Here is a 26,954-nt window from a genome sequence, read left to right as displayed (position 1 = left end):
GATTAATCCAGTCACACCCAAGCTATTCAGCGACACAGAGAACACCTTTCACCTCATTATACTAACTGCCTCAGAAAAAAAATTCCTCATACTAATTCAAATCCAACTAAAACATATTTAAGCTCATTAGCAGAGTAATTGAAAGCCCACACAATATTTCTGTTAGTAAATGTGAAGCTGAAGTATTTATGGAAACAATGCAGAGCCACACTAATGAATTCACTCTGTATCTACATGTAAATGTAAGAGTTAGAAAGCTATCATAACTCACAGCACCATTTCAAAGAGCCAGCCAGTATATTTCAGATTACTCAACAGTGTGTAAAGTCAGCAACTGATAATGCAGCAACACATTATAACCACCCTGTTTCTAAAGATGGGAAGAGGTAAAACTTTTCCATGAAAGGGGTGTTCGAGTCATTAAGCAGAGTTTGGGACCTGGGACACACTGTTCTCAGTTTTTTATAGACAAATGGCTCATACACTTGGCTGAAGGGTCATGATTATTCTCTCTAACTCAAGTAATTCCGAATTCTTTTTTGCAGTGTTGGACAGTTACATCAGAAAAGGTCATCCTACCATACCAGCAGAGGTCACCAGAAGGGAGCAACATTAGAAGTAATGAGCACATTTCAGAACTCAAATGAAACTAATTTGAAGAAGGGAATTTGCTATTTTCCTGGCAGAACACAGCTGTCAGATTCATCTATATGCTGTCCTTTCTGGAGATTTACAAGTGGGGTTTTCCGCTTATTTCCAGGCAGTGAAATCTGTGCAAATTATAATGATGGGATCCTATAGTGGTTAACAGATGTCCACCTCCTTTTTCTGTAAGAGCTCACATGAGCTGAAATGAAGGGGATCCTCAGTGATACTAGCAATTTTCTTCATGCTTGCAGCTCAGAGCACTTACACTAGCTTGAAACCCACATGTCCTGAAGAAACTTGGTGTCCAACCACACAGGATAATTTTACGTCCAGAAGGTCATGCTGGAATGACAGAAACTCCAGGCACTGCTTGAAGTTAGGTTTTTTTGCCCATATTTTGTAATTGGCTGGCCAAAGCAAACTCCAACATGCTGTTTCAAGTTCTTCTGTCAAAAAAATTTTTGTGCACTGGAAAGATAAGTGTGGAGTCAGCTAACAGCTGACAAGACTATTTTAATTATTCCAACCAAAAACAAGAATCATGAAATGAAATGAAATGAAATGAAATGAAATGAAATGAAATGAAATGGGCATCACTACCCATAGAAACTGTGTATACTCCAATATATCAGTTTGTACAGAAGAGTGTCTCAGCATCAGTTTAAGACACAATTTATGCATTATTAAAAAGTTTAAACACATATCATTCAAGTGTTTCTCCATCTCAGTGACTGAACTTGTGGATAGTCTCAAGAGATAAGGAATGGTTATCTACCAGAATCTCAAGCATCTCTCTTATCATGAAGGTTAAAAAAAATAGTTCAATTCCCAGGGGAGAGAAAGGAAGAACTGCATTTACCAATTCTTGAAAAATGAGGCAAATAAATATCTATCAACTCACCAAAGACACAGACATAGTTTATGCATGTTTAGAGAACCTCTCTGGCAAACCCTCTACCCAAATAGCAAACTGGAAATACCTTTTACTATGTAAAAGGGATACAGAAGAATTACTTGCTTATTGTAAACTGAGGAAACTTTTTCAAAAACATATAAGCAAAGTAATCATCAAGCTTCTAGATTCTGAGCTAGAAGAGCAAGAAAACCTTTTGGAACAAAATTTCCATGAAACATGCACAAGGTAAAGAAAACCAGAATGATTCAAGGTGACTTTTGCAATAACATTAGGGAAAAATTGTTTTTTAATATGCAGAATGAGAACAAGGAGTGCAAAAATCACTAACGGTCAAAAATCTGGTCTCCTAAGGGGAGAAAAACAGCAGAAAACAAAAAAGAAAAAAGGAACATAGATGTGTAATGAAGGCATTTCCTAAAGCAGAAATTTGACATTTTGCCACTTTCTGGTTATTGCACATAAAGCAAAGGAAAAGGCAGGCTAGAAGGACTGGATAGGCTAGAAAGATGTGGAGATGTTGAATTTTGGAATGCTTTATAAAAGGATAAAACACAGTTATATCCTTTCAGTTTGTGATACCAAAATTAGACAAAAGCATTGCTCACCAACCAGAGACACCCTGCTTCTTTCAAAGCTGAGCCTGAACTGAAAGCATACTGTGTGAAGAGTGACAAATCCATTACTGAAAAGGAAAGTAAAACCCAACCAGCAAAAAAACAAGCTTTAGTTTATAATGACCCCAGGAGAAAGAAAATGAGAAGTCAGTTATAGTTTCCAATAGTAGCATGATTTTATTGTCTACAAGTATGTTTTGTCATTTAGCAATATATTTCTCTGATGAAGGATCTTAGACATGTGCCACAGATTTCTGGTACATGAACAAAATTTAGTAACAAGTAGTCTACTATTTATTTACATGTTACAAACTCTCCCCAGTTAGGAGTCTAAAAGCAGACTACTGGCAGCTTAGTAAATATCCGCAGTCCAGAATCCAGGCTATGCATCCCATTAGTGAATTCATTGGAAAGAGGGAAGTTTGAGCAGTGTTTATTGGATTTTGTTCTCTCCCAGCTACCAGCTATATACTTTGCAAATATATATTTGGCCATCCTCAAATTAGTTCTCTCTCACAGAAAATATGCACAAGATTTGTAAGTACCAGAAAAGGACAGAAACCCTACTGTTTAGCAAAGTTGCATATTAAATGAGTTTACAGATATAGGACTGCTCAAATTTGGTATCTCCCTTTTATTTCAGAGAACCCCAATTGTTCTCTTTAGGTTTGATGGTGTAACATTAAGAAGAGAGCAGAATTTCTACTTATGTTTGAACTTCGCCAATTGATTAAAGTTTTACCTGACTCCTGAGATTTACCCACTTACGGCTTAAATTGCACAGTTTTGCTGAATAGGGTTTTAAGATGAAATGGACTCAGACAGCGAGCAGGTGACCAACAAGTTAATTAGCTTGCACAGAAAACCCCTAGTACGACAAACGGTAGGCATGGCATCAAGTCTGTTGATACAGCTACATCCAGATCTTCTAGGTTTATTATTCCTTTACCATGATTAATTGCTAGTCATCATTCCTGGAGGCTTTTTCAGGCATGGATATTTCATTGTTCACCAGGAGAACAAAAGCTCTTACTTGTTATAGGCATCCATATGAGGTCATTACAGACAATGAAAAGCAGCTTATGAATAATTTTACTGAAAAACTCTGTAAATTCTGTGGAATAACGTGTAAGAGTGCTTTGTACTGTTGAAAGGGAAATGAAAGAATGGATTCTTCTTTATCTTTGCTCAAAAAGCTTTCAAAGAGTAATGAAGGAAGAGACTGACAGATTGCTCTGCTTTGGAGAGCTTCAAGGGTAAAGCCTGAAAAACTCAAAATTCTTCACTCTGTAAAATCTTCTCTGAGCTTTCCTGCTGTAACTCCAGATAGCTTAAATAAGTAGAACATGCAAAAATTACCCCGAGAGCTAAAAAAGAGTGAGGAATAAAATGCAAATCAAATGCACAACAGTACTAAATGTACAACTTTTGCCTCCTTGAAGAACACAGATTCATTAGTCACCTCTACTATCAGACAAGGGAATGCTGTCCTCATCCTGTCAAAATGAGCAGTAGTAGAAATTCGCCAAGTGTTCGTAGATATTTAGGAACAAAAAGGTTGAGCTGAACATTGATTCATTACACCAAGCAGCATCAAAACCTTAGTGTGATCCCTTCAAAAAGACTAAGAAGTCAAAAGTCAGGCTCATTCCTAGAAAAGGAGTGCAATAAACATTTAAAAAATCACTACATAGAAATAAAAGATTTCAGGCTTCTTTGGAGAGCACAGCCAGCACTGCATTCTAGGGTGCATTAGTTATATGACTCTGTTTTCCCATACATATATTCGTCATGAGTATTATCAGTATACTAATCAGCATTTGACTCAACTTTTGTAATGCCTAATGCAAACTTAAAGAGGAAATTTAAGCATGATCCTCCCTAACCACTATATGGGCTGGGAGATTTCTTAGATCTGCAATGATGAAAGAACAAAATATGTTGCCCTTGGGAAAGCATTTTCCCTTCTTTTCTCCATAAATGATTGCCTTAGAAGTACCAGAGTGCAGCTCAGAGTGTATGAGCATGGGAATAAGGAACTTTTGCTCCCTTATTGAGTACTGCCATGTTGTGCTTCATTAGCAGAACTACTGATTTTGGCTTGTTTGCAGTGGGCTGGGTTAGAGGGAGCCCAAACTTGCCTCTGTACCACTTGATACACAGATGCTGGGCTCTGAGTTTACCTCTCTGAATTTTGTTTCAATCTCCTTCCTAGGTGACACCAAGACAGTGCCAATCCCATGACATATGGAATTAGGATAAGCAGAACCATCAGTCTGTGGCAGGACTCCAGCAAGGCAGTGTCTTTCTTCGGCATGAAGAGAGAATAAGGGCCAGATGAGCACCTTCAGTGATGAGATGGCTTTTCCTACTTTCTTGCTGGGGAAGTCAGCCAGCTTTACAGAGAAGAGGTTTTCATTTTTTTTAGAAGTTTAATTTCCTTCCTTTTTTCTGTCTCACCAAAGCAAGAGAAGGACAGTCACCAGCAGAAGAAATGAAGCTGCAAACCTACTGAATAGCAACTCTGATTGTACAAGATAGGAGAATGTAGCCTGTACCCAACTATCTGTTAAAGGAACTCCCACATTTCCCTCATGAATGTAGTAAGAGAAAAAAAGTGGGAGTGGTCTAATAAGAACTGTCCTTGGTCTTGAAAATCTGCTTGAGAGCTGCGTTTGTTTCCACAGTTGCTGGAGACATCTCAAGCAGAACACACTCCTGCTTCATCCCTTGTGCCTCTCTCAGGAGAGAGTAGAGATGTGAAAAATCCTGTGTCCAAGCACCTCAAGGGCTTTTTATTCACTTTAAGATTGCTTTCAAACCCGACACTTAGGGTGTAGTCATTTCCCAGCCACATGCACTCTGTCTTTGCAGGCGTCTATTTGTACTATACCCCCATGTTTGGCGTGCATCTTTTATTGAGAAATATTTGCCCTACTGTGACAGTGCCAAAAATCATTACTTCGTGGTTGGAAACGGCTGCATTCAGGGATGAAGTGGAGATAAATGTGGCACTGCAGAAAACTTCTGTGAGCTACTGGCTTTTACATAACTCTTAGAATTTACTATCTAATGTGCCTCATAGGCAGACTAAAATTAACTTACCTCAGACAACAGAAACTCCAGACAGAGCCAAATGATTTGTCACAATGTGTGCATCTCTCTCTTCCACAATAGCCTGACTATAAGCCACAAGTCAAAAATTAGTCTGGTCCTAAATTCATGTGGCTATGCACCTAATGAAGATAAAACTCTGACTCGTAGTGATTAAATTTCAATGAAATATTAAAGAATGCTTAATTGGTTTCAATACTTCAGCAGTAGAAAAGAATTTATTCTGTCATGACTAAAATTCATAACCATGTTTCAGAAGATGAGTAGGTCTTTAATGACCATGCTGGCAACATTTTGCAGTGCCATAGAAAAGGTGAATGAACAGAAAAGTTTCTATAAACACTTGAGTAATTTCTCACTCCATAGTGTAAATATATGGTAGCCTGCAAAAGATTTCACTCAGGTCTTTTTTTCCTCCTGTGCACTCTGGGTTTGTTGGCAGACACTGGACTCTTTATTCTCTAAAGTGTCCCAGAACTTTCATAGTCATATTTCTGACGCCACTGCTATGTGGATTTTTTTTTTTACCTTGCTATGGAATGAATCACTCCACCCTCCCTCCAGCACGAAGACAAATGTGATTGCTGCTCCTGAACATATGGTAGAGACTAAAAAAAGGGTTATCTTGTAGGAGTGTATCTGTATGCATCACTTATCACACCGTCCCCAATGGAGAATTTAAGAGATGATAGCTTCTCTTTTTCTTTCTCAAACTGCTCATGTTGAGCTTTTTTCTGTCTACTGGTTTCCAACATGCTCATGATTCCTCGAGAGAGGAAAGCCCACTCCCAGTACAACTGGCCTTTTACATATTGCTCAGCAAACTTGGATTTGCTCTACTTTCAGGGACAAGTTTTATAAGGTTCAAAAGCAAACGTACAGAAGTTTTCCTCCTTTCTGTGTTCATAATCTCTGTGTGACATTATAGAACACTTTTTTGTCTCTGAAGAGAGTAACCTGTAATCATATGAAGAGATAGATTTTCAAAGTTACAAATTTCTACGCCGGTCTCAGTTTGAGAGAGAAGGTGTTAGCATAATATCACCTAGCAATCTTCTCATATTACAAAGTCTGTCTTCCTCATGAAGCTGTGGACATCTTCAGAGTGACCCATGAGATGACAGCAAAGGGTAATTTCTCTGTGAACATTCTCTAGTGTCAGGCAAATACTTTGAGGACTTCAGAATGCTTTAACCACTATTCAAAAGTATTTAACTAGAATAGTGTCTAATGGAAATGCTTTCTGTAACTCAAGAGACAACTACCCTGAGTTGAAGGAACATGCTGGCTCTATACAGGTGGAGATGGCTCTCCAATGGTTCTGTGCATTGGCTAGAATAGATTTAAAGCTTGTTAGAGAAATGGCTGCTGTAGTTGCCCACACAGAAGTTTACTAAGGCATGAAAAAAGCAGACCTAGCTAGGAAAACTGAATGAAACACAACTCCCATAACTAAGCAGAAATTCCAATTTGATGCCAGATATGTACACTTCTAAGGATGGGAAGAAGAAAATTTTGCCATGGATGCAGGATAAAGGTGAATTTTAAGTATATGGGTCAATATGACCATAAAAACAAATACAGAAAAAAATGCAAAGGCATCAGCATTTTTCGTCTTGATTTAAATCAGAGTAGAGTCATGGGTGTGTGCACAGGGGCCCTAGTGAGCTGTCTGGTACTGAGACTTCTCCCCCAGCCACAAGCACACTGTGTCTTAACAATTCCTTCAGTAAGGACAAGCAAGCGTTTTCAGGCAGAGCTTGCGCTCACTAAACCTGGCCTAATCTGTACCACTGCACTGAGCCTGTGATTATTTCTTAAAAGAAATCTGCTCTTGCAACCTCTCAGCTGCAGCTCTGCTGACTTTGCAGTGCTTGAGGCCTTCTCACAGACATACCAAAAACAGCAGGAGAAGCAGCAAAGAGGGTGACACTGATGAATGGCTGCAGGGACCACCGACCATCCCAGACAGCAATACACCCCAAAAGACACGTCTGGACCAAACCTCTTTCCCAATGACTCACAGCACAGAAGGCAGCCTGAAAGTCAGAGAGAGATGTGTCTGCAGTGCTCAAAATATCCTTGGATGCAAAAATCCAAGGGACTGGTTAGTGAAGAACATCCCTGCAGTGAAGCAAGAAAGAAGTATACATTTTTATATTTTTCCATCTCAGCTGTAGCCCAATGCAGCGTGTCATGACATCATCTTAGTTTACTCAAGTACAAGTGTTTTTTGCAAGCTGTATCTTGCTGAGATAAAATCAATTCACGAGATTCCAGTGGAACAGGATAGGAGGCACTTCATGGATCATAGCTTAATATTGTATCCAGGGAATAAACAAAGGTAGAGACTTTGATCCTGCCATATGCTTTCTGCACCTGTGGACACTGATTAAGGTTTGATAGCGTCTTTCCTACCAGACAACCTTCGAAATGGTCACTGCCTGTTGTTTCCATCAGCCTTACTTTCAGTAGTGTTCAGGGAGGGCTGGTGCTTGGAGACAAGTACTGACTAAAAGCTTGACAGCCCCTGCCATGTCAGTTATAAAGGCTCTGCTTAGCTCTCAAGGAAGAGGAAGCCATGTAATACCATTTTTTGTTACAGCCTAAGATCCATATGACTGCTGTGACATGACTGCCAGTTAAAGTAATGAGTATTCACTCACAAAAGTTAAGACAATTGGAACCTTAATGCATACAATTGTAGCATTAGCTTACAGAGAGATGTTCGGTTTTATTGAACCTGCTGACTTCACCAGAAGACTTTGATTGACAGTTTGACTGCTTTTACATTCTTGCCTTTGTAGGGGGTGGTTCCCAAATGTAAAAAGCAGTATGGGTAGTCACGATGATCTAGTCTGACCTGTTCAGCAGAGTCCAGCACAGGCTGAGGACTTTATCCAGTGATCCTTCCACTGACCCACAGCACCCTGGTTTACTGGGCATGGGGACTTAAGGATTTCTCAGGGGATGAAAAGTTGCTAACTCCACCTCTGTCTACTGGTTCATACCACAAGGTAAAAATGTCACAGCTTGTTTCCACTTTGAATGTATAGGTCCTCACTTCAGCCTGAGAAAGATAAAGAGTGGTTTACACATCTGCACACAAAGAAAAAAAAAACAAGCAAAGAACAGACTTTGAGGCAGGATGGAGACATAGTCTATTTAAAGCTGTTGTGAATTATTAAAGTTCTAAATTTTTCTTTTGGAGGAGTCAGAGGATGGTATGAACTTCTATACTTGCGGAGAGGAGGCAAGGTGTTGTGGAGATTTGGAATATAAAAAATAATCTCATGGGTGATGGATGGATGGTCTGTCTGACTAGCTAAATAGTCAATTTTTTTATAAAATAATTTTTATAAAATGATTGAAGGACAGACTTGACAGAGCCCAGGTGGTCACAGACAACCTGTCTAAGGCCATGATAAACGTGAAGTATCAACAGCTTAATTATGGGAAAACACCTAGGATAACTGGTTGAAATTGAAGGGGATACAAAGACACCATGTAAAATGAAGACCATGTTACTTCATGCATAAAGGGTATTTAAATCCAGCTCTAGAGTATCCAAAGACAAGTTGTTTTTTTGTATCCAGTCACTTTTACTTGAAGCCTGCCTGTGACTGTGAGGTACTTCCCTGTGTTATTACCACGATTAAAAGTGGCATAGAAAAAGTCCTCAAACATTTAGCAGCTTTTTCTGAAGGTCACAGGACCACATGAACACAGAAGAATGTAAACCCAGTACCTTTTCAGCTTAGCCATGTTAATTTCTGCAGTACTACTCAGTTCTAAAGTGATTCTACTATCACACATGTCGGGGAAGCCAGCATCATTCAGCCCCAGGGTTTTGCACAGCAGATCTTTAATGCTTTCATGACAAGCCATTTTCAAAACTTTTGTTGTGTAGTTGAAACAAAGGTGACCTTTATCCTTTGCTTTTCTCCTTTTAAGGTCAGCAGCAGCTCTCTGATCTATTGACAATGGCACATGATGCCCATGGAGGATATCCCATTGCTACCAACGATTAATAGTAGCATTCCACCCCCCTCAGGGTCACAGGTACTTTTAGCCTGAGAATTTGAAAATGATGGAACATCCCGGGTACAGATAAACTAATAAATCCTTCCAAGCCAACAAAAATCACCAGCTCTCTAGTAGTTTCTTCACAAGTCAGGGTATCATTTTCAGATTAACACATGCATGTAACAAGAGTGGGCAAAGCATCACTGATAGGAGGTACCAGAGAAGTAGCTGAAGACTGATTTTTGTCACTTTTTAAACTCTGGTCACTGTTGTTCACTTTGCAAAAAGAAAATGTCAGAAAGACAATAATTTATTGTCCACTCTATCTGCATCTGTGGCAGATATTTCATTTGCAGTTGTGCTGGGAAGTGCATTCTGAAGCACACGACATCCCAAAAACAGCAGCATAATAACATCACGAACCAGCTTCCAAAAGGGCTGCCTGTGGGAGTAGTGTATCAGTCATGTCATTCAGATATAGCTGCCGATTTTAGCCACCAAAAGCTTTTATTTCTGGTAGCTCTGTAGAAAAAATTTCATGCATCAAAGAGAGCTGGACTATGTTTAGGCTAGTGGATCGTCTAGAAATGGCTCAGCCACTAAAGCTCCACCTTCCTGGCTTTTCAGAGCTCCAAATCACTATGAAGAGACAGAGTCTTGCCTCCATCCTGGCAAGATGAGGGGCTAGCCCTGTGGTGAGTCCATCTCTTAGGTCCACCTGAGATGTGGCCCCTAGAAATGTGAGAGTGGCTCTCACCCCACTCCAGCTGGGTGTGGGAGCTGGCAGGAGGAGGAAAGGCAACCCTCTTTCAACCCTCCTTGAGCTGCCTCTACAGCCATTGTCTGAGCTAAATACTGGAACCTGGGGGCACAGAAACCTCTCCAGGGGAGCCAGGCAGTCTGTTTGTGTAGGCTGACAACTACACTCAACTTTTTTGTAAACAAAACAGAAGGCATGTGAAATTGCAAAATGCTAACGCTCTGCTACACACTGTAATTTTCATCTGTGAAGTTTAACAGAGCTTTTCTGGATCCATAGCAGAAAAGTCTTATAGTTCTCAGAAGCTGCAGTTTATTAAATTAAAAGTTAAAATGAAATAGTTTTGTTTGCATCCTTTCTTTTTAATAAGAGTATAGGTTTTTAATAAGAGCACAACAAAAAGAGTTAGCCTGTTAGATACCCATTTTCAAAAACAGAACTTAGGAAGCTTGTTTTTCAGTGAAAATCTATAAATATTAATGGAATAGAATATTAATTCCTACATATTTTTCATATGCCTTCTATAATTTCACTTTTCATTTTGGGGGAAATAGATCTACAAATTTCTGAGTTGTTCTACCTATAGATATTTAGAATTAACAATGGCCCAATTAAGAAAAGCTTGAATATTTTATTGAATAGTCAGTCTCTGCAAAGTTTTGATGCCTATCCAGATCTGACTGAGCAGCAGTTAAATTTCCATAGCTTCTGAGGATGAAAAATAGGACTGAAACCCACAGAAAAGTCTGTTCTGCTTCCATTCCTGGCCTGGTCTACAGCAAAAGAAAGCACCTCATTTTACCTCTGTGGTGGAGTAGAGAATATAGTGGATTTTTAGGGAACTGTGTGTGTTAACCCATCCTTGGAAGGAGCATTGAATTTCTGATCTCCGAGTCCTCACAGAAGGTTGTTCCAGTTGAGAATTATCTAGACTGTAGTTACCATTATGTATAAGGAGCATCCTATATTGGCTCACGAAACTGTGTCCTGAGTATATATTCATCTATCTGTGCTCAGCAAAATAATGGTTATCAAAAGAGCTATCTAAAAACAGTGGGGCAAGAAGAAACAGCAGAAGGATAAACAGGCAGTCCAATCATAAAAGAGAGGCTCAAATGATTTATCTAGCAGAAACATTTTAAGAAAAAATCTTATGACAGAAAAGTCAACAATCATAGGTCCCATAGTTCGCTAGTTACCAAAAAGGCTCACAAACCCTCAAGCTTAATAATTCTGAATAGAAAATAAAAGCAAAGAAATTTCAGTGTGGCCATAAACTAAATCAGAAGTGGAAAAAGAGGATCCAGTCCTGACAAGAGGTCTGTTGTGACTTAACTCTACCAAGCTCTCGATTTGTAGAAAAATCTGGAGGGGAACAAAATGAAAAGAAGGAACACATTAAGCAAAGTTACATGCAATTCTTATTTGGAAATGGATAGGGGGAGTAAAGTTAAGAAATATTTTTTCCCCCAAATTGATCCCTCTACCTTCATGTACCTTTCTGTGTTCACGTCACAGATGTTATCTTCCACCTTCATTCCTCTGCCTTTAGCTAAATGTTGTGAAGAACTCTGCCTTTTTGAACTGTCATTAAAACAAGGTATAAGAGACAGCACTGCAGATAAACAGCATTGCGTGTCACCTGCTGAGCTGTGCTGCCACTGCCAGCAAAAACACAAAACATCACACACTCAAAATTGGGCACAATATCTGAGAATGTATAAGGAGGCCTTTTTGTTTTACCTAAGTGTTTTTCTGTTTCACCTGTAGCAGAGAGGATGCAGTTGGGATGGGACAAGTGTGGTATCTATTGCTCCTGTCAGAGAAAGGCTGACAAATGTGATGACTCCCAGGAGAGGAACTTCAGCTGGAGATTTTTAGCTCCTGCAGCTGTGATGGTGTGAGGCAGAGCTGCTTGGTTTTGTCTGGCAGATGGACTCATTACCTGTGCCAAACAATCCCCTCCCTGAAGGAGCTTGAGTAAAGTATTTTGCATTAGTTGGATGTCTCCTGGACCACGTGTTCAAAGATCCTACAGGCACTAACACTGGATAATAGTAAACCCATGGTACATTTTAACTCTAAAGTTGATTGGATATTTCAAATTAAACATAATTTCGGTGTTAAAATAGGGGTTTCTGCTAGATCCATTTTTTTATTGCCTCTTGTAAGAAAAATGAAAATGAAAACTATAGCTGAGGGGATCCACAATGTTCTTCCTCTCCCTGGCACCTGTGAGTGGTGCTCTGCTCCCAGCCCTTGCCCTGCCCCTCCACCATGTTCTCTGCTCCTCTCCCACTCATCCATGAGCAGCTGCCTCTTCTCCCTGCACACTTCAATCATCTCTTTGCCACTGAAGGAGCTGAAATCAGGGACAACATGGGCTGGAAGGAGGAACTCTGTGGTGAGGTGGGAGAGAGCAAAGCGAATGTGATGAATTTAGGGAGCCTTACATCCAGGAGGAGAGTAATTCCTCAAGGGGCATGATGCATGGTGGAGATGGGACTGTCATTCTGAAAGCTGTAACATCCACAAAGAGATTTATAGCAACACTTCCACTTTCAAAAAGAAATACTTTTTTTTTTTTTTTTTTTCCCATAAGCAAACAGAACAACTGTTATGGAGAATTTTCAGTCTGATTCTTGACAGAAACAGATGTTGCAATATTGGAATTTCCCATGGGAGAGATATTCCTGTGTTTGTTCCATTTTAAACAGGGCTATAAAATAAAACTGAGTTGGTACAGTGTTTGTTTCTTCATAGCCATTGCAGAGGCAGGTGTTTGGAGGATGTGCTAGACAGATGTTGCACACTGCTGCACTGACTGTAAGATCAATTACCGTTGATCTGGGTATTTTTAATCAGTTTTCAAATCTGCTCCTTGTTCGATGTCAAGAACAGTCAATTACATGGTGGTTCTGTCCCATTATATGCCAGATTAAGGTTTGCTTTGGCTAAACTGAGGTACTAGCTTCAAAATTTCCTCAAGATAACATCTTTTGTTTGGGAAAGAGTAAATGTAATCTGATTTTAAAAACAGCTTGCAGCACTTTTGAGTATATGCCTCCCTGTCATCAGCAAGCTTAACTGAGGTTAAGCAGAGGGGAGGAAAATGGCAGGAGCCAGGAAAACACTTGTAGATCATGCCCTCAGGAACTTTTAAGTTGGAAGAAGGACTCTTGTAAGCTTCTGTGGCTTTTACTGGACTCCCTTTGCTACCTTAAAACCATTGAAAATTTCTGTACTGAAATCACACAAAGAGGGTAGAAAACAGGTTTTAACCTAGTTCAGACATACACGGTTTCACTAACTGATGGGCATGAAGCCCAGCAAGCATGTTAACCCAGCCTTAACTGGGGAGGTACAGGGACCAGCAAACTGTCAAGATCCAGGTCAGAATGAAGCTGTTTAAGAACAATGAAATAAAAGGATTTACTCTGAAAAATACTCCAGCTGGGGCATAACTGGTGAATTAAACCACAGCCAACACAATCATCTATCATGAAAGAGCCCAAATAGGGAAAAAAGAGGAAAGGTGAACCAAAAAACATTGTTTTAGTGAGAAAAAAAACCACCTCCCTAAAAAACAAACAGCTAAAACCTCATGTGCTTTCACTAGGCAGAGTTTGTATAGCACAAAGTCTTCACCCCACACCAGCTTGGTGTTGTACAAAGGTGCAGTACCGTGCCCTGAAATGGGCCTGCTGCAGTCCCTCAGGCTTTAGTTAATACTCTTCACAAGTGGGAATCCTGCTCCCAGTGTTTATGTCATGTTTCCCCTTGCAAAGAGCTCTTCACCTCACAGAATTTGGTAGTGTCCCCAGAGAAACAAAACTACAGTTTAAACTACTAGCCATATGGATAGCCTTGTGCCCTCAATGGGGGTCATCCCCCTAAGCAAATCATACGAGAAACAGACGTACTTCTGCATTGTTTTTCTTTTCTAGCAAAGAGATTGCAGCATTTCTAGTGCCACTGAGAATGCAGGAGGTTTGTCTTACACCACCCAGAGAAGACAGAGCTGTCCCTGTCCTCTCTTCAGCCAGCAGTCTGTGACAGCAGCCAGCCTGGGCTCTATGAGGTCCTGGGCTGGAGGAGTCAGGTTCTGAAGGTAACTCCTGGTGGCTATTCCTTCTTCTTGCTCAGGGGCTGCCACATCATTGACTGAAACAGCAACCAGGGGAGGCTGCAAGGACTGAGGGACGGAGGAGAGAAGCAGGGGTCCTGTTGGCTTCAGTGCCTGCTCAGCTTACAAGAACATTTGGCCCCCTTTCAGGGCTAGAAGAGGAGGCACAGAGAGACAGGACAGTTCCAAGCCAATTTGTTTTCTCTTCTCCCACTGCCCAAGCTTGGCAGTTCTCTTGAGTTCCTCCTCCCCATGGCACTTGCAGGCTGCAAAACCCCACACCGCAGCAGAGAGAAGAGCAGGCATCAAGCTAATGACACATCCTTGCCCCAGAGTGACCAAGCTGAAACTCTGCCTCTACACACCCAAATTAGCAAGATTCTAGTTCTTTTGGACACTGGCAGCCATCCCAAGCCTGCAGCTCAACGAGCGTGGAGGCTGTGCATCTTTCTCATTCCGCACCAGCCTTCTGGAGCAGAGGCGTCCCCCACGCTCCCAGCCCCAGCAGAAGGACTGATTCATCAAGCCTGACTCTCTGAGGCAATCTGCCAGACGACAGAGCTGCTGGTGGTGTGTCTTGATGCTGTCAGCTGCCCATATGTCTATTGGGCAGCTACTGCCTGTGCAATCCCCACTCTGAGAAAAATTCAGAGCACGGTTTGGGATATCTACTTAAGAGCCAAGTCCACAATCTAAACCAATTAAATAAATGCATGATTTAAAAAAAAGAAAGTATTGGGTTGAGTAAATAGCACTTTTATTTGTTTTCTAGTCAAAATGAAGTAAATTATGAGAAAATAAATATATTACAAAGCTCAGACAAATTCAAAGTGATGCAACAGGAAGGGGAGGGAGGACAGATGGGCAAATACAGCATGAATTCACACCTAATTCTGGCTGTCTCAAACTGTTCATCTCTGCAAATAAACTAATCTGTAAACCAGGAGCAGCTGAACAAAAGAGGCTTGGAGTATAGCCTTACTTTGCCGTCTCCAGGGATTTTTCAGCCACCCTAAAGCATGTCTGTAGCCATGTACTGGATGGACTTTTTCCCACCCAAGGATACCAGACTAGCATCTCTCTTTCTTGCCCAGCACAAGTGCCTCCATCTCTGCTGTTGTGGCACACAGGTGATTTTGCTTCCACTCTGCAGTGCCCTCTGCCAAAAGCCTGTTTCCTTTCTGGACAGAGCCACTTTATTGGATTCTTGTCAAATGTTCTAGGATATCATATTAGGATATGATCATGCTGTGACTCTGGGAGACCACTAGGACTGTGACAATAGGGCAGATCAGCCTGCTGGCCAGGCTGCTTTTCTCTGCTATGAAAATCAGAATATTTCATGTTAAACATATACAATTCTCAATGGCATTATAGTTTCAAGGTTTCTTTAGATAAAAGTAGTAACCTGCTATCCTCAGCTAGGGCTGGATTGCCATTTTGCTTGGCTCTATAATGGATTATTATGGATTTCTGGGTACGTGTCTGTACTGTGTTCATATTAGACTGCAGAACAAGACACATCTGGGGGAAAAGGGTAGTATGACAATGAAATAACCCATATCTTGTTTTCAAAGACATCTATTACCTCATATTTTCTTTCTTTATTACTGAAAATTTGAGCTACATTTCTCCTGCGCCCTTTTAAGAACAAAGAAAAGATAAATTACTTCCTTGTAGTACAAGCCTTCATTGAAAACCTAAAAGTACAGCACTTAAAAAATTACACAGAGCATGAATCTGATTTCTGCCTCAAATTTTAAGTTCCTCAGCTTGTCTGAATCCTCTTCTTTCATCCTTCCCTAACAAAAGCATTAACACAAAGACTATTCACTGTCAACATCCCAGTTGAGGCCCCAAAATAGGTTTAAATGTTGCATTCAGCTTGTACTGTATCACCTGAAAAGAGACTTTTGCTCACTCTGAGTGCAAATGTTTTCCTCAGAAAATCTCCCTTTTATAGGAAAATCCAAAAATAACCAGACTTGTAAGAGCTAAAGATAATAAAGACTTTATAATACAATTTATTTAGTCCAGTGAATTCTTCTCTTTTTTTTTTTTTTTTTTACAGTGCTGTGTCTTTTCCAGTTCTATATTTTTAAGTCATTTCTCTAGGAAAACAAGCTGTATAATTGCTATTATGTGTTAGGGTTAACCAGTTCCATCATTGTACATAAAAAGTACATTTTCTTCTGAAAACAGCCTGAGCATACAAGCAGAAAGCCTGGTGTGAAAGAGAAAGGGTATAATAGGAAATTCAGAGCAAGCAATTAGGTAGGTAGGTAGGTCTGCAGCTACACCAGTGAAATAAGGCACTATGTTCTGGCTGCATTTGTAATTTTGACTTATTCTTGCCCTGCCATCTTCCTTGTCCTCTCTCATGTACTTGATAGATAAAACAGTCCTACATAACTAAATAAATATAATTACTTGCACAACCCTCAAAACAATAGACTCACAGTCAGAGCTCAACTGTTCATCACTGGAAAGACAAAGAGTAATAGGAACCTGCTGCAGGAGGAGTGGGTGCCTTCCTCCAAGACCCTTCTTCCAAGAATCTAAAACAACATCAGCTTGGAAATGGGTAAAAAAGGCCTTCCCATGACTTCAGATGGGAGCTGTATGGGGTGGGGTGTCAGAAAGCTGGGGAGGTAGGAGCTGTCAAGGCACCCGCTTTCACCTGCCTACAGCCTGGAACCTGCACGTGAGCAAGTGGGAGCTCAGTTAAGCAGAATGATCTCAAACTGGCAAGGCAAATTTTAGTAATATAGTGTTTTAGAGCACAATAAGCTTTTAAGCCTTTTTTAATTTATCACTCTATTGTAAAACACTTGTGGATAAAAATAAATTATCCTCTCCCTCAAGCAGGTATTTTTCATCCATTACTTTTACTATTGGTTCAACACACTTGAAGGGGATTTCTTAGTAGTCTGCATTTGCAGTGACCCAGTTGAAATGAAGGTTGAAGTGAGGGGAGGGAGGAAGTTCTCGGCTACAGATTTAGAAAGACTAGGAGTAGTTGTCACACTCTGTGATTACTGATACCTTCTCCATTCCTCCTAAAAGGACACAGATATCAGTAGATGTGATGCAAAATGAGGAAAAGATTAGAGTGGATCTCTGACACCAACTAGAATTCAATGGATGAACAGTAGAGAGAAAGGGAGCATTGGGAACTTGCTGTAGGCATTGAAATGAAAACTTGGAGATCGTGGGGCATCTTGGGTGGTTAAATGTGCATTACATATACAAATTATGGATATTTTAAAGCTTCTCATTTAGGGATAAAATTGTTGATTCACCTGAAGCTAAATAAAAATCTTATTTCAATAGTTAATTTTGGCTTCAGATGCAAAATTTTTTATTGAAATAAAGGGTGGGGACAGATATTGGCACTTAGGTTCAGAGCATCTGAGAGAGGGGATGTGTCAGATGTTATGGGCGAGAACCAGCTCATCCTGAATTCCCCTCAAGTGAAAATGCTCAGCCTTTAATGAGCTGAATTAATAATTGGTAGCAGAGATAAAAGAGGAGTAGTGCTGTCTTATGCTGAATCACAGAATTACAGAATATTCTGAGTTGGAAGTGACCCACAAGGATCATCAAAGTCCAGTTCCTGGCCATGCACAGGACTGCCCTGAGAATCACATCATGTGCCTGAGAGCATTGTCGAAAGTGATTCTGATTTCCTCTCCACCTTGTGCAACACCCCTAGATATGGAGTGGGGTGAGAAACAGGCTGTTTGCCTTCATATTCAACTCCTGAGGCTGAGCTTGGGGGTAGAACTGTAGCATCCAACTTCTCCACAGACCTCAGTAAATGTTATTTGGCAGGAGCTAAACTTTGAAGGAGATGGGAATGGCTCCAAGCCAGCAGCAGGTGCTGTCCTGCCCTGCCCTGCTCTGCTGGGGCACTGCAGCATGGTGGGCAGCAGTGCAAGCACCCTCTCATGAGAACTCACATACATCTCACATGCTTGTGTCAGGGGACAAAGCTGCTTTAGGCATAAGGGACCATTTAGTATTTCTGTGTCAGCGATCAACCAAGAAAATGGTCTGGGCAGCATCCACATGGTCTGCCTCCGCTCATCATGAACTGGATTTGCTCTGATCATTGGATTCCACATCAGTTTCTCTACAAGCACCAAGTGGATGATAGTTTGTCACAACAATCTAGGATGACTTTAGGAACATTACTGAGATGTACATCTACTTTTCTTGCATATATTATTTTTTTATATATTTATTTCCTATATTATATTTCTATTTTCCACTTCATTTTCTGGTAATACATGTAATTTTTCTCATTTTCACTACATTTTCTCTTTTATTCTTTAAAGATTTCTCATGTTGCAAGTGGGGTGGTGGAGAAAAAACCAAGCACAAACAAAAGCCAAACAAAAACCAAAAACCAACCCAAAAAACCCCTGTGCCTCTACTTCCCCAGCAAAAGAAAGAAAACAAAAATAAAAGACTAGATGAAAATGTTTTCATCAGACACAAACAAAACCCCACAGTCCCAGAATACAGGCTTCTATGAAGCAGCTTCTTCATTATGACTGATGCCTTTCAGCAAGCTTGCTCTTGCTGAGGGTACTCTAGAAGCCAATATACACTGCTGCTGCAAATCACTCTCAAATGATCTGAAGTACTAAATGTCCATGTCAAACTTCTCTCTGCACTGATTATATAAATTTTGCTTCCCCTTAGGACTGTGACTTCATGTTTCTATTTTTATAGAGTGGCTCTCTCTACCTATCAAATACACAAGTTTAATACCTGATGATTAATGTCTTCATGTGATGTCCTTCCTCCCAGTTGTTGTTTTATTTAATGTTTAAATATGCAAATGGTTTGGCCAAATGAAGGTTTTTATCCTGCATACAGTGCAACTGGAATAGCTCAGCTCATGTGTTGAGGTTGAGTAGGGAATTTTGCCCCAGGTGTGAGCCATGGAGGAAAGTCAGTGCTTAGTGAGGTTGGAGACAGGAGGAACTGAAAATTGGGTAGAAGTGTGGCAGGAATTTATCTGCAAGTCTTCATTTGTCTGAACCCAGTGACCAATTCACAGTAAAGACTGATATTCAGGTCTTTCAGAATAAATTAATCCTCTGTCTTTTCCAAAGTTAACTGGTACTCTGTATTTCTAACTTTCCTCAGAGAGAAAATGACATAAACACACTTTGCTACAGCATCAGGCTGTTGAGAAAATTTGCTCTACCAGCAACAGTTTTCAGTCTTTAGCTGGAAGATCTCTACACAATTGTCTTTCCTAGCAAGAAGCATTAGACAACGGCACCCTCTCTGATGCTCAGTGTAGCACTGCTGTTTGAGAGAACATCCTCACACAAATTAGATATTCCTGAAGTTTGCAGCACTTAGTCATGAAGCACTTTCTTATTGACACGCACTTGACTAGAAGAGTGCATGGGTATATTTATACCACCATGCTGTGGGAAATTCAAGCTCAGTTAATTGCTTCCTCCCTAGGTTAAAGTATCCATAAGTGCAAATGCTGAAGCTATTTTTTGCTCATGAAAAGGAACTGCACAATCACCTGATTGCTAAACTGCAGCCAGTATATAACTGAGAGGTGACAGGATAGTGGGGATCTCTGTTCAGCTACCCTGTAAAGCACTTGCAGTAAAAGGAGCTGTGTAAATATAAATCATTATTATATTGTTTAAGTAATCAAATCCATGGCACCGTTGTTTAAATAAACTGGAGATGTGGAGCCATTTATTCATATTTTAATGCTTAGACTGCCTGCTACATAAAATATATATTTAAAAAATAAGCTTTCAGAAACATATAAAATACTTTTTTTTTCCCCCAGTGCTGAATTTATAAGTTAGGGAGACTATAGTGCTACAGTAATTCTTAATTTGTACAGCTGTTTTCATCAATTTTTGGTATGAAATACCACAAAATAAAACAGACCTAAATCTCTCATAAATCTAATGGCAGTGACATACTTCAGATGCACATTTTTAAATGGCTGCATCTTTACTTTAATTCAAAACGCAGCCAGAAGGCTCAGTATGACCTGGGAAGTTCTACAAAACACTTGCAGATTTATTCACTTTTGAAAAAGTAATGAATGTATATATTACACCAATGCCTGCTGGCCAAAACTGAGATTTGGTCTTCCATAATGTAGGGTGCTCTACACGTGAAAAACCCACAACCTCTCTCCCCAGATGCCTTACTTGAATTCAAGTGTTGCAGTTATATAATGCTCCATCTTAATCATTCATGACTATCCCTGTTGCTGCAGACCACATAATGACTTCAAAGCAAGTCTCCCTATTTATTTATGTAGGCTCCTGGTTCCATAATATTTTCTAATGCATTTATCCCTGTGAAGCAAGGTGGTGCTATCACCCAGGTTACAGATGGGAAAATGAGGCTCAAATATATTATTTTCTAAATTTTCATATTTCATTTCAATTCCTTATTCAAAATGAATTAAGCTTACCAGTGCCTAAGTTGCACTGATCATAAGTCTGATGCTTTTACACATCTAAAACACTTTGGAGTCTAGACTGAGAGGAGTAGGTAAGATTTCTATGCCAGAGGAGGTTTCCTAGTGTTCACTCCTTTAACCCTGAATCCAAGGACAGATAATGCTTTGTAGACCTTGGTCTTCTTCCATCCCTTTCTCTATTGGACACTGGTTACTCTTTCTGCATGCTTTTCCTTCAAACAAGGCATGATTTTCAGTTCTGCAATTTGTAACAAACTTCTGGTCTCAGCTAAAAGAAATGGGTACAATACACATTTACTGGCACTGGTGCTGGTATTACAGAAAAGACGAAAAAATGGAAAGACTGCTGCATTAAAACCCGCAGAGTGCAGATCCAGGACCTACTCATTAGATCAGAACAGAGTATACACCCTGAATGCATTGAAAGAGATAAAAACTTGAAAGAGCTTGAGCAAAGGCCCTGAGATAGCAAATAGAAGGGAAGGTCAGATGGAAAAGCAGACAAACAGTGCTCCTCCTGCTAATCCTCATTATAATGGCACTGTTATATCCAAAGCCAAACTCCAGATTCTGTGCCGTTTCAGCTCAGAGCAACCAGGAGGCCCAGCAGACAACACTTGCCACTACCTCCCAAACCATGAATTTTCATGGAGCCATTGAACTCCACTGTAGTTCCCTTTTGCACCATCCTGCCAGTGGAAGACCACAGCCGGAATGGAAGGGGGAATGGAACTGGCGTCCTGGGTGATGATCAAGAGAGATGTTGACATCAGTGGGGAGGTGAGAACTTCTGCTTTCACTCTCTCACAATGAGTACAATGTTTGTGAAAAATTCTTAGCAGAAAACGCAGCAGATTTCTGTCTTTTTTGCATACATTTCTTCCTAGTGAAGCAGGATTCCTAAAAGCTGAGCACAGCTGATGTGTCTCAGTCCTGGAATGCCGACTGTCTTAGCGTATATTAAGTGCCCCTCATTTTAGCAGCTAAGCAGTATCACGTCCCATTTAGCACATACACAGCATTTTATAGAGCAGAGCACTGTAGAAATCCTTTTCCCTTAGGTTTTTCTACACACTCATTGCAGTGATACGCATCTGACCAATTAAAGCAAAACAGCTTTAGTTAATTAACTCTAAGGGACTGAGTGGCTCCCTGACTGGAAGTTGTAAGAACTGGTTTTGATATTATGAGTACCATTGATTAACTCTCAGGCGCTGGACAATCACTTCATCTTTCTGTGCTTCATTTTTCCCTTGTGCAAAATGTAGAGAAATAAAATTTGTTTTCTTTGGTGAAGTGCTTTTGAGAGCTGTGAATGAAAAGAGCTATGCATCATCAGTGAATCCTCAAAAAAGGCCTGATGGGAGATTTGTCAAAATAGCACTGTCCTCACTGAGCTTCTGAAAAACTGAGCCATAACCAAGTAAAGCAGCAAAGGGCCAAAACCTCACTGAGAGGTGAAAGTGGGAACATGATAAAAAATTTAGGGGTTACCTAACATCTTGACAGCAACTTGTTCTTCCATACCAGGCTGGCGAGATGGTATCTTTCTTCATTTCTGCCCATGGCACACAATTCTTACCCAACCAACTCCTAGGATGCATGTCAGTGCTTTTGCATTGTTTGGTTTTTTACCCACCCCACTGTGGGGCTGGGGCAGCCTGATGCCAATCAATCCCAGCCCATCCCCTGGATCGAGTTTCCCGAAGAGGCAGACTCAGAGCGTGGGTCATGGGGAGGCTCAGAAGCCTCAGCTACACCCCGGCAGTGCCCGGGTCCAAGCCGCCTCCCCTGGTTCGGGAAAAATCCCGGTTACTCGGTTGTTCACTGGTTCTCTGTTATAACTCCTGCCTCTCGGTTTCCCCCAGTGGTTCCTGTTACCTTGTATCCTCCCCCTGGCCTGTACTTCATTGGTTGTTTTCCCCTTTCACCGGGGTTTTCAAATTCCCTATAGAACTGAGGACAAGCCTCAGGGGAGCCTCCCATCGCATTCCATCCCTTCCGAGCTTGTTCGGGTTGTGAAACTTCTGACAATAAACCTGTTAGGAGTCAGACAGAACAGCCTCTCTCTTCCTTTGTCTCCGAGCTAACATGAGCCGATCCCATTGGCTCCTGCCGTGTTCCCTCTGCAAAGAAGCCAGCGAGCCCAGCCAGCAGCACCCATCCTGATGCCGAAGTCGCTTCAGCGACGCACAGAAGAACGCAGCTGCACTCTCTCTGACCGGGGGCACGCCAGAGCTCGTGCCTCGAGCACAAGAACTGCGTTACTGGCCATCCTCCTCCCTAGAAAATTGACACATCCAGCCACTTCCAACATCTGACAACCCCTGCAAACTTCCCTTTTTGACTGGAGGGATATTCCTTTTCACTGGGGCAAATTCACTGTACAATGAATATATGACTTACACATCCTTCAGAGTGTTTTTCAGCCTTAACTTGTGCTTAAGATCTTAATTACTGCTGGGTTTTTGCCAAAAGCATTGCCTTGGGGAAAAAAATGGCCTTAGCATGTTTTCTTTCATTTTATTCCTAATACTCTATCATTACTTAACTTTATCTTATCCTTTCATTCTACTTAACTCTGCACAGTTGCAAGTCCTGAAGCTGACACACTGGTTCCACTGTACATTAGCCAGAGCAAAACAAATAATTTTCACTTTCAAATTGATGTGATTATTTCAAGATACTATTATAATTGAGGAATGGACATGGACAGAACTGAATTTCCTCAGATTAATTTAGTATTTGAATAAATAACCTTTAAAAAAAGGTTCTTTGAACTTGCTGGACAATATTCCAGCTTTTGGCAATGAATGAGTGAATTTGGAGTAGCTAGAGAGATCACTTTATTCTTCCTGTTCTACAACTGATTCAGATAAAGGTATTGCTGGCACAATATTTTGTCCATGTCAGCTAAGCATTCTGGAGAATTTTCATTTAGATTTAATTACAGGAGAAGGGGGAGTGAAAAATGTCACATGGATGTTTACTACCTCTCCTTTTGACTTCCTTATGCTAAAGAAAACCACCCTGTGGTAAAGAAGAAAATAATAAGGCCTGTTGTGGGATCTGGAGGCTGAGTACCCTGACTTGATGAGTGCCTCAGCTCTCCCTGCAGGCAGCCAGAGAAGAACAGAGTATCCAGCAGGTAGTAACACCAAACCTACCATGAAAAGCAATGGCTTTGACTATATTTTGGCCACAGTTTATTCTCAAATTAGAGTCAAACCCCAAATCCCATTATACCAGGTCCAATTTTTCTCCAGTGCTTCAGGATGCTTAAAAAGCTATAAGAGTCTATATGTTTGGTTCTACTTTTCCATGAGATTCTGACTTATGCTGGTAGATCATATACAGCCAAAGAGGCAATTCAGTTCAATGCAATCTTTGCAATAAAAAGGAAGGGAAGGGTGGTTTCTAGGGATTCATCACTAGCATGAAGATAATATGTCAATCATTCTTCCAATACAGAAGAAGAAAACAGTACTACTGTTTTCCTGTACTGTTCCTACATATTTTTAGCCCCTAAAATTTATTGATGCTTCCCTGCAAGAGCAACTCCTGCTTTACATCATTAAAAGTCAGAGGTGGTATAGAACTGGAGGAACATAAGGATCATTCAGGGTTTGCTTTTGAAATTATATCTACCTCTTCTTGCATTTAATATGGTATGAAAAATTAAATGCACCAAAGTTGTCAGTCGTTATGGTTGTGTAAGACAGATGTTAGTGAAATAAGAAACGAGCTCTTTCATATACGTGAAAAATGTCTTGTTAGCAACCCCAGATCTTGAATCACAGAATAATTAGAGCCTGTGTTATGGGTAGACAGCATAAACTTCCTCCCACGTCGCTTCCTCTCTAAGTAGTCTGTTTCAATCCCACCTACAGGAGGTGGAAAGGGAAATTTCTGACTTCTAGTCTTCAAGTTTTCCTTTCTTTGTTAAGCCTACTAAGGAGGCTATCAACTCCAGTACTATTTTTTCCCAAATTGAAAATATCACTGAAAACAGCTGCTGGAAAATAAGTACTGCAGAGATTTGCAATGTGTGACTTGGACAGAAAAGTCATGAACAGACCAACAGGAAAACTGACAGAGAGAATACAGATTTATCAGACACCACTAATGCTACCAGTGGCAGTGCCATCTCAGTTCAGAGTCAAATCAATAAAAAGTCAAAAAGACTTTTTATACTGATTTCCGCCCCCTGCCATCATCAGAGAAACAAACAACAACTCTGCATTTACCTGTAGATCAGAACTTCATCATCTGAGCAGTTATACTGCAGCTGATACATTTTTACCCGAGGGGCCGACTTGCTGACTGTCCACTTGACCAAAGCTGAGGTAGTGGTCACATCTGACACCAGGACAGCCCTTTCTGGTGGGCCTTTTGTTTCTCCACGATTGGACTTGGTGGAGCTGGTGATGTCCGAGAGCCTGGATTTCGGTGGAGCTGCTTTGCCTGTGCCATTGCTGAGATGGGGAAGCTGAACAATTGAGAGTTCAATTGTTGCAGTGGACTCTCCTGCAGCATTGGCTGCTATGCATGTGAAAGTTCCATAGTCCTTGGAGGTGGTGATGTGTATATCTAAAGTGCCATTGTCGTAGACAGCTGTCCTCGAGGAGTTTCCGATGAGACGGTCATCAGGGGCCACCCAGTGAATGATGGGAGTGGGATCCCCAATGGCTTTGCACTTCAGTGTGGCAGTTTGCCCTTCTAAAACCAGCAGCTTGTGAGTATGTTGTGTAATAAGAGGAGGCTCGCAAACAAATTCCTCCTCCCGTACGTACCAGAAGTACCTTCCCTTTAGACTTGGAGGAGAAGCACAAGTTTCCATATCGTCGTCTCTGTCAAGTCGCCTTAACCACAGTAGCTCACAGTTGCAATGCAGTGGATTGCCCCCAAAACTGAGGGACAGAGGTGGAGAAAACGGGGTAACAATCAATGGAATTACTTGCGATCTGGCAAATATAGGGTCAGGGGGGAGTTTCTGAAGTCTGTTGGATGTTAGATCCAATCTGGCCAATTTCTGAAGATCTGCAAATGTCCCCTCTGTTATATAATCTATTAGGTTGTGATCTAAACTGAGCTGGTGCAAGTTTATCATCTTTCTTATAGATTCCCAGGGAATGCTTCGGAGGTTATTGTAGGAAAGGTCTAAGTCTTCCAACGTCAGCAAAAAATCCTCAAAGGCTTCATCAGAAATGCTGCTTAGCTGGTTGTTGTTTAAAATCAAATGCTGAAGGTTAATTAAACCTCTTAAAGTATCCTCTTCAATCTCAGGCAACCTGTTGCTGTCCAGATGTAAAGACCGAAGGCTCTCCAAGTCGGTGAAAGAGTAGGGCTGTATGTAACTAATGGTGTTTCTGGACAAAGTAAGGTCAACAAGTCCAGACATATTGGCAAAATCTTGTCTGCTGATATTAATAATAAAGTTGCCCCCAAGACGGAGTTCAACTGTCCTTCGATCTATGTCCAGAGGTACAAAAAGGAGACCCTTGGAAGGACACAAAGTCCCCAGTGACTCAGACAGGTTCTGACAGACACAATATTTGGGACAAGCGTTGACTGTGACAGCCATTCCAAACACCAGGATGCCGCAGAGCAATTTTTCCATTGTAAATCACGCAACAGTACCTGAAAGAAATGAAAAGAGTTAAAAGGAACATCAGCAATTATGATATAAATACCTTTCCTCTTATGTTTTGCCTAACATCTACCTCCAGAGAGACTTTGTGATGCCTTCTCTCAGGAGTAACACCTAAAGGCATCAGCACTCTATGATGGGAAGTTTAAGTGTTATAAAAACATTATAAAATCTTTCTTTCTTTTTTCTTTTTCTTTCTTTCTTCCTTTCTTTCTGCACAAATCCTACCATCAGATTGCATGGCTTACTAAAAATCCTGAAAGATTTAATTTCAAATAGTGTCTGCTTCTTTGGGGGTAGAATCAGTATCTATAATTACTTTCTGCTGCATAATAATGTGGAATTATTAGGGTTGAAGCAGCTGACTTTATGGATAAAAATAACTGCATATTTACCCTTCAGTAATGCGGTTAATAATGACCATGTAATTATCTGGCCAGTTCTGGGACAAGACACTTGCTCACTCATAACAAAATTAATGATAGACAGCATTGGGAGCAGAAATCACTTGTGTAATTGCCACTTGGTTTCACCCTGTGCTCAGCCAAACTATGGAAAGGGTGACAGCCTCTAGCTCCAAAGAGAAGGGATCCAGGGGAGGACTGTGCTACCT

General features: G+C 40.8%; 1 protein-coding gene across 1 annotated transcript in view; it reads right to left on the bottom strand.

The window, feature by feature from the left end:
- Positions 1 to 26,311, bottom strand: part of LRFN2 (leucine rich repeat and fibronectin type III domain containing 2) — a 35,269-nt gene extending 8,958 nt beyond the window's left edge. Inside the window, exon 1 of the mRNA XM_069008486.1 lies at positions 24,939 to 26,311. Within this exon, the coding sequence (XP_068864587.1) occupies positions 24,939 to 26,311 (1,373 nt within the window). The remainder of the gene's footprint in view (positions 1 to 24,938) is intronic.
- Between the last annotated feature and the right edge of the window lie 643 nt (positions 26,312 to 26,954).

Source organism: Aphelocoma coerulescens, chromosome 3 (assembly GCF_041296385.1).
Source record: "Aphelocoma coerulescens isolate FSJ_1873_10779 chromosome 3, UR_Acoe_1.0, whole genome shotgun sequence".
NCBI classification, from domain to species: Eukaryota; Metazoa; Chordata; class Aves; order Passeriformes; family Corvidae; genus Aphelocoma; species Aphelocoma coerulescens.
Note: the sequence above shows the minus strand (reverse complement) of the source record. Positions and strands in the feature narration are given on the sequence as shown.